The sequence below is a fragment of the Podarcis vaucheri genome, assembly GCF_965113315.1.
Source record: "Podarcis vaucheri genome assembly, chromosome: 2".
Taxonomy (NCBI): Eukaryota; Metazoa; Chordata; class Lepidosauria; order Squamata; family Lacertidae; genus Podarcis; species Podarcis vaucheri.
Genome location: NC_138760.1, coordinates 91,188,561 through 91,197,273, shown reverse-complemented (window position 1 = coordinate 91,197,273; position 8,713 = coordinate 91,188,561). Strand labels below are relative to the sequence as shown.

At 43.4% G+C, this 8,713-nt stretch overlaps 1 protein-coding gene across 4 annotated transcripts in view; it reads right to left on the bottom strand.

The window, feature by feature from the left end:
- PLXNA1 (plexin A1) overlaps positions 1-8,713 on the bottom strand; it is a 343,514-nt gene that overhangs the window by 36,913 nt on the left and 297,888 nt on the right. For all 4 annotated transcript variants that reach the window (XM_082209182.1, XM_082209180.1, XM_082209183.1 and 1 more), the window contains exon 23: positions 1,733-1,799. In XM_082209182.1, coding sequence (XP_082065308.1) covers positions 1,733-1,799 — 67 coding nt within the window. The remainder of the gene's footprint in view (positions 1-1,732; positions 1,800-8,713) is intronic.

Below are 8,713 nucleotides of genomic sequence, written 5' to 3'. Positions count from 1 at the left end.
TACTAATATATGAGGTTGCCTGAGTCAAGTCATTGGTCCATCTATCTCAGAACTGTCTGACCAGCAGCTCCTCCGGGTTTCAGGCAGGGCTTCTTCTCAGTCATACCTGGAGATGCTGCGAATTGAACACGGGACCTTTCTCATGCAAAGCATGATCCACAACCCTTCCTTAAAGAGTGGGCTATTGCAGAACTTTGAGGCTTCTGCAGAAGAGCTGCAAAAATAAAATAAAAAAGCTTCTGGCTACAGAATCCCTTGGTGTGTAGAGTTGGAAAGGAGCCAAACCCCATCCCAAGCTTCAGGCAGCCTCTACAGCTGAGAGTCTGTGGCAGAGGCAGCAGTATATTAGGAATGGGTTCCTTCCATTTCTAGCCTTTCTCCCAACAAACTCATGTATTCCATGACTTCACCACCTGAGCTCTCCTAAATTATTCCCTCACCTGGCCCCTGCCAAATCCCAAAGTCATGCAAGAGCTGTAGCTAGAATTAAGTAAACATTGTAGCCCATAGGACCAACTTAACGCAATGGCGATTAGACAGTACACCAAAACAAGGATATACAGAGCTGGGTTCTAAAAAAAAATGTTTAAACAGCAACAAAGCACTGTTCTCCTTACATCCTTGCAAAGTGATATATGCTCTACAGTAGCGATATACGTTTATAGATATGGGACGTCCCTAGACAGAGGCAAAGAGCGAAGTGCATGTAAGCAATAACATAAATCACCTCTCAGTGGCCGATCACTTGCAGTCTCTGCATAGCTCTCAACTTGCTTGGAAACAATTCAAGCTTTCTTTATCTTAATGAGGGATGGTATCCCACGAAAAACAGCTCTGCGCCACAATAACTTGCTGAGTGAAAGTCTGGCAAGATCCCAGTGAAGCATCACTTTTGACTGACAAACAGGTCTATGTAACAGTCATTAACCTGGGTTTCCTTCTGGAGTGTGGGTAAACTACAGCTCCCCTGACACATGGGCCACAGCAGTGCCAGGCAATGGCAGCCATAATTCATCCATGGTGCAGCAGCTCGTAGCTCGGGGCTAGGCAGGGCCTGCAGGATTTACCTCCACAGAATGTACCTGAATCTGTTTGTGCCTACTGATTTTTTCCAGCAGACAAGACCAAAGGAAGAAATGTGCTACATACTAATGAGCTGTAATGGGCAGGGAGGGAACCTTGCACCAACTTAATGCAGTTGCAGCCATGCCACCTCCACTGAGATCCTGGGAAATACTGTAATTCAGTGCCACAACAATTCTGGTTGAACAATGACAATTGCTGGGTTTTTTTGTTTCCCTTCCATATAGGGAATTCAATTGTTTACGCTGTTCCATCATCCTTTAGCCGTTCAGTCCCTCCTTTTATCAGCACCTCCCTAAAACCATTAACCCACCTCTGCACCAAACTGGTTTATCATGAAGGGGGGGGAAGGGTTGGGGATATCAGGAAAGTGAGTGGAACAGTGCATCAGAGTGACTTCTAAACGCATCCAAGTTCTCTAAAAGTTATCTAGAAGTTCACGTGGTGATAGCAAAGAATAGGAAGACTGGTAACAATTGTTAGCTTAGTTTTGCAGAAAATTGGGGTATACCAAATGTGGAACCAGCCCCCCCCCCAAAACCTTGGTGTTCCCGATTCCCAAGGAACAAGCAATGGTTCTTACAAATCAAGCACCCAAATCTTTTCCCCAGCCTCATTCTACATGGTTAACAAGATGCTCCACTCTTACCTTTAAGAACTTGTACAGAAGGAACGTGAACCAATTTGTCAGCATTTTTTCAGCCACCGACTCAGTCCTGTAGGGGAGGTAGGGAGTAAGTGTGAGAACAGGAAAAATCAGAGGCCTCTGATCTTTTCTCAAAGTCTCAGATCCTTTTGCTTTTTCTCTTAAAGGCTTTAAAGGTCAAACCATGAAAGGCAGGAACCTCAAAGCAAAGAGGAAGGTAGCCAGAACACGGGGGTTGCCATGACAAAATCTAAAGATAGTCCTGGCAACAGCCAATCCCACTTTGCCCCCACAGAGCTCATTAGATTAAAACCTGGACTCCTGCTGGCCACAGCAATAAAAATACAGCTAAAGAAAAAGAGTTGACCCAACCTCCATCAGCAAATCTCCAGAGACTGCTCCCCAGAATCATCTTCTGGCCCTTGCTCCACATTTCTAAAGAGTTCAAGGATCTGTATTTTCACTGACTTTAATGGAATTCACAAAGCTTCCCGGTTAACATTTTGTAGGAGAGCAATAGCTGGGAAAGGCAAGAAAACTCTGAACTATTTTGAAATACTTTTGTATATCAGTGAATAATCTCAGCTGGAAAGTACTCTGCAACAGCCATACATAATTGAACATAGAATCACAGAACTGTAGAGTTGGAAGGGATCCCAAAGGTGATCTACTACAACCCCATGCAATGCAAGAATCTCAGCTAAAGCATCCATGACAGGGCTCACATTGACCAACTCCAAAACCAGGTGGTAGACATTGCCTCCCCTTAAAAAGGAAAAAAGGAACATATAGTATTTCCAAAATTGGGGGGTGGGGAGCAACTGGCCCAGCTTAGTCCCCACAAAGGAAGACAGCCTCCAGAAGCTTAAGTGATGCTTCAGACAATGCTGCCAAGCATCATTGCAATCTCTGGTCTAGTAGTGAGCTGAGTTGCCTCTTGTCATGGATTATACCCCACTTGAAATATTAAGATGGGTTTTGTTTGTTTTCTTGCAATAGGTTGTGGAGGGGAGGTCTACAACCAATTTCAGCTTAGACTCGCATGAATGAGTCTAGAATATGTTGCAATTTTTTTCAAACAGGGGTTTTGTTTTATTTTTTACATCTCTAAGCTGCAATTCAAATGCCTGTCCCATCCAGAGCAGTCATGGGTTTCTATTACAGCAAAATATGGGGAGAGCCATTTATATAAATTCCACTGCATGTGAGAGAGTGTGATCAATGAAAAGCTTCTTCCTCCTCTTTAGTACTGTGAGAAAGGTGGGATAAAAAGAGCCCAAAATTTATCTGCATCTGAGAGGCTCGGTTTTATTGCACTTGTTTCTCACTTATCATTTCTAGCACACCATAATACTTGACCGGACAGAGATATGCTAAGAAAGAGCTAAGGAGTCTTGCTTCCCTCCGTCTGAGTGTGGGACCATGTTAAACAGATCAATGTAGTGACATCATGAGGATCTGCAGCAGTGTATATTGGTATACTGACATTTAATGGAAAATTAAAACTCTTGCGATTCTGGGGTTTGCCAAGTTCCCAATGTTTGCATGAGTTGGAGAAACCGCTGAATATAACAAAAAATGAATTATTCATATGTCAATATATCAGTGGATCCTCGTTAAGGTTTTGTAAAGAAACAGGGCGTCATACTAGCTTCCCATTGATGTGCTATTATATACTGACAATATAAGATTTGGATTTTATATTTATACATACTACTCCAGAGTGCAGGTGCTTAGTAATTGCATTTAACTGCAAGTGAACCTTCTTGCATTTCCAGAATGTATGTTCTCATTATATGATCATTGTGTTGCTTTTTGTCCATGACTAAAGACATTGTCATCTAGGAAGGAAGAGTTCCAGTCTAAAGCACATCACATGGCAAACTGGGGGACAGCAGAAAGGAAGGAAGTTTCAATATATTTTCCTATGCACATCAGCCTCTCTCTCTCTCTCTCTCTCTCTCTCTCTCTCTCACACACACACACACACACACACACGCCAAAGTATTTCAAAGCAGGAGCCCAGAATGAGGAGATCAAGGCCAAAGCCAAAGGGAGAGCTGGGAAGAAGATACAGTGGTGCCCCACAAGACGAAATTAATTCGTTCTGCAAGTTTTGTCGTCTAGCGAATTTTTCGTCTTGCGAATCACGAAATCCCATAGGAATGCATTGAAATTCAATTAATGCGTTCCTATGGTCAAAAAAAGTCCAAACAAAGCCAAATTTGGTACAACAAGAGTTTATTAACGGCTCTTTAAAGTCACACATATTGTAAAGAGCAGTTCAAAAATTGAAGGGAAAATAAATTAACTTTATAAACAAAACATGTCTTTGTTTTTAGACAAAGGAAACAAAGTTGCGAGACGTTTTCGTCTTGCGAAGCAAGCCCATAGGGAAATTCGTCTTGCGAGGCAAATCGAAAACGGAAAAACCTTTCGTCTAGCGAGTTTTTTGTCTTGCGAGGCATTCGTCTTGCGAGGTACCACTGTACAACTGAAACCGTAGAGAGTTGTAGGCAGACAGAGAGAGCTGCTGGTGGAAGCTCAGGGCCTGATCACCAGAGACATGAGCAGATTAGTATACAGAGACAGGGCTGTAAGAATTGAGTCTGTGTTGACTGCCTTCACTATTCATCAGCTCATACCAATGAAAACATTGCTCTGATACAAAAATTAAGATTCACCTTAACATACTTATCAAACAATATTTAAAACTATGCACATTTCTTCCTTAAAATGGAGAAAAATATGCAGGTGGCTCTGATTGAAATTCTTTATTTATGCCTTTTTGGCTGCTCCATCTATTAATCATCAGATCAGTTATTTCATATTCAAATGCTCACAAAAGTACAAGCAACGCTAATGACCTCAAGAAGGAAACTGCCTCCTCATTTCTATAAGGGAGCAGATGGGAGGGGCTAAGGGGTGTTATTGAAAATAGCAAAACCAAAACAATCAAAATCCCACCAAAAGCTGCACAGATTTTGAGTGGAATTCCCATGAAACAATGGGAGTATCAGGCAGGAGGGAAGAGTTAATTACTGCAGATTGCTTTGAGAGAAACCACCTTGCCTGTTGTTGAAATCAGCCCTGAGTGCTCACTGGAAGGACAGATCCTGAAGCTGAGGCTCCAATACTTTGGCCACCTCATGAGAAGAGAAGACTCCCTGGAAAAGACCCTGATGCTGGGAAAGATGGAGGGCACAAGGAGAAGGGGACGACAGAGGACGAGATGGTTGGACAGTGTTCTCGAAGCTACGGACGTAAGTTTGCCCAAGCTGCAGGAGGCAGTGGAAGACAGAAGTGCCTGGCGTGCTCAGGTCCATGGGGTCACGAAGAGTCGGACACGACTAAACGACTAAACAACAAAAAAAGATAAAGGGACCCCTGACAGTCAAGTCCAATCGCAAACGACTCTGGGGTTCCGACGCTCATCTTGCTTTACTGGCCGAGGGAGCCGATGTTTGTCCGCTCCGCAGACAGTTTTTTGGGGGTACCTATTTATCTACTTGCACTTTTTGGTGTGCTTTCGAACTGCTAGGTTGGCAGAAGCTGGGTCCAAGCAACGGGAGCTCACCCCGTCACAGGGATTTGAATCGCCGACCGTCTGATCGGCAAGCCCAAGAGGCTCAGTGGTTTAGACCACAACGCCACCTGAGTCCCTAAAATTTATTTTTTCTTATTTCTCACGTAGTCGGCTCAAATATAATTCCTGCCGATTTTCACCTTCTGCTTTGATTAAATAGAGAGTTTCCTTGACTTTGTTTTCCTAGAAGAGCAGATCCGTGCTTGCAAGAGAAAGCACATTATCAATGCCCCAAAACCTTCTCTTTCACTTTCCCATAAAAACTGAGGCCTGCACCACTTGTTACCCAACAAGCTAAATGCAGTCCATTGTCCAGTTAATCTGCTGCTGCAGCCTGCCTTCGGCAGCAGGCTATGTTCTGGTTGATGGATCAAACAGTGTGTGGGTCTGGCTTATGTTCTAAAAGTGACAACCCTGTAGGAACAAGTGTGCTGTGATGGCGTTTATTGACCTGACTAAGGCTTTCAACACTGTAGATCGTAATGCCCTGTGGACTGTCCTTGGCTGCCCAGATAAATTTATAAACATCATTCGGCTCCTCCATGATAATATGACAGCAACAATCGCAGATAACAATGGCTCTCAAAGTGAACCATTCACAGTGGGCTCAGGTGTTAAACAGGGTTGTGTTATTGCCCCAACTCTATTCATTATTTTCATTGCCATGATCCTACACTTTGTCAAAGGGAAACTCCCCACCGGAGTAGAAATCATATATAGATCAGATGGAAAGCTCTTCAATCTGAGCAAGCTGAAAGCAAAGAGTAAGGCTACCGTAACTTCCGTTCCGTCACAGAGCTTCAGTATGCTGATGACAACGTAGTGTGCACACGCTCAGAGGATGACCTCCAGACCATCCTAAATATCTTTGCAGAAGCTTACGAAAAGCTTGGCCTATCACTCAACATCCAAAAAACCAAAGTGATGCACCAACAAGTACAAAATAACCCCTCTGCAGTGCCACAAATCCAACTCAATGGTGTAACATTGGAAAATGTTAACCACTTCTCCTACCTAGGCAGTTATCTTTCCACAAGGGCCAACATTGATGCAGAAATCCAGCATCGCCTGAGCTCTGCGAGTGCAACTTTCTACCGATTGAAGTGCAGAGAGTTTGAGGACCGGGACATTCACAGGGAAAGCAAAACGCTTGTTTACAAAGCTATTGTACTACCAACCTTACTATATGCTTGTGAAACATGGACCACTTATAAACGCCACCTCCAACTCCTCGAAAGATTCCATCAGCAGTGTCTCCAAAAAAATTTACTTGGGAAGACAGGCAAACTAATATTAGTGTATTGGATGAAGCAAAGATCACCAGTATTGAAGCAATGATTCTTCAACATCAACTTCGTTGGACTGGTCATGTTATGCGGATGCCTGATGATCGTCTTCCAAAGCAACTACTCTATTCTGAACTAAAAAATGGAAAGCGTAATGCTGGTGGTCAACAAAAGAAGTTTAAAGACTGTCTCAAGGCAAATCTAAAAAAATGTAGTATAAACACTGACAACTGGGAAACACTGGCCTGTGAGCGCTCCAGTTGGAGAACAGCCTTTACCAAAGGTGTCATGGGCTTTGAAGACACTCGAACTCAGGATGCAAGGTAGAAACATGCTAAGAGGAAGGCATGCTTGGCAAATCCACACTGTGATCAACTCCCATCCAGAAACCAATGTCCCCACTGTCTAAGGACGTGTGGGTCCAGAATTGGCCTCCCCAGTCACTTACGGACTCATTGTTAAAACCGTGTCTATGGAAGACAATCTTACTCGGCTACGAGTGATCGCGAAAGAAAAAAAGAAAGAAAGATGGAAACTATTGAACTAGGTTCCGGGAGATTTAAGTTCAAATTCCTGCTCAGTTCACTGCACATTTGAAAATTCCCTCTGTTTTTAGATAGATTTCGCTATATCCACCACGACTAGACTCACAATAAGAGCTAATTCACACACTATATTCTCTTAAGTAACCATCCTTTGGCTCCTGGGCTCATTCACCCAACAAGGGTATCACAGACCCTCTCAGTTTTACACTGCATGTGGCAGATCTGTTTGCCACAGGTACACCAACATGACACGTAAAGCACATTTTCAAACATGCAGGAATATGCAGTGGGGAGATGCTGGCAAAGGAACTCATCTCAGGCACATGTTCATTGCCTGCATACAGATATGCATCTTCCCTTCATGTGCTAATGGTGTCTAGTGCAAAAACAAGTATACACACAGCATGTGCAACTTCTCTGTAAAGTGTGAATTGGACCTAATCCTAGGCTGAACACTCTGAAAGGATACTCATTTGTGTCTTTGGCACCACACTGTTCCAAATGGCCCATGATCAGATAAGGAATCTTAAATATATTTCCTTAATATGCTGTTATTCTAAATATTGGCTTTCATTAGGAACAACTTTTCAAGGACTGGATTGCTAAAGGACGAAGAAGGGGAAGCACAGTGACAGACACCGTGGTGTATGTTTAATAACTGCACTGGTTCTGCAGCTGGTGTTTCTTTCAATATTCATTGGCCTGTGATACAGGAGACCTATCTAGCTACCATTTAAAAATTGATGGAGCAGAGCAGATGCAGAGTGGAGCTGGAACACTGCCCCTGGCTCACACTCTTCCCTCACCTGTCTTGAGGCTCTTTGCTTAAGAAAATCTGCTGGGCTCTGACATTAACCCATCCCAACAATCACCTGGGAGGAGTGGTGTGGATCTGCCCTGAAGAAATGATTGGAAAATAACGACAAGGGAAGGTAGAGCCCAATGCAAAATCGAATAGGAAGAGAACACCTCTCTCTTGGACCCATGAGCAAAGAAGCCTGCTCCTGATGCCATCCATTCAAAACATCAGATAGTGCTTAAGGGGCAACAGGAGAAGGCCCATAGTCATTTTGGATGTAGGTTGAAAGAGTTTGCTATTAACAACCTCAGGACCATCCAGGAGCATTTACGAGATTTTTAAAATGCAGGGTTTGTGGAAAAGACTGCTGGTTGAGATGCAAGAATACAGGCAATGACTTGCTGCGGTCGGCAGCCAAGGATGCAAGGATACTGCCAGTGAGAGTGGAAGTAATGCAAGGTGCAGTGAGAAGTGGCAAAAATCTACATTAAACCTTCAGTGATAAGTAGTTTTAATTAATGAAACAGCTGCCATTTCTAGCACTCGGATTTTAAAATGATGCCAGCTCTCACAGAGTGAGACTGTTCTTAAGCTAAAACACAGAAATAGGACATCTACTGAGTTCTGAAACAAACAAATTCTCTCTACTATGCATCTAATTCCAAGGCAGGCGGTTGTTCCCCCCCAACGGTTTGATTATCTGACTCACAAAATAAGGCTGTGTAGAAGAAACATTTAAAGGCAAAGACCCACCTCTGGTTTCTAAGC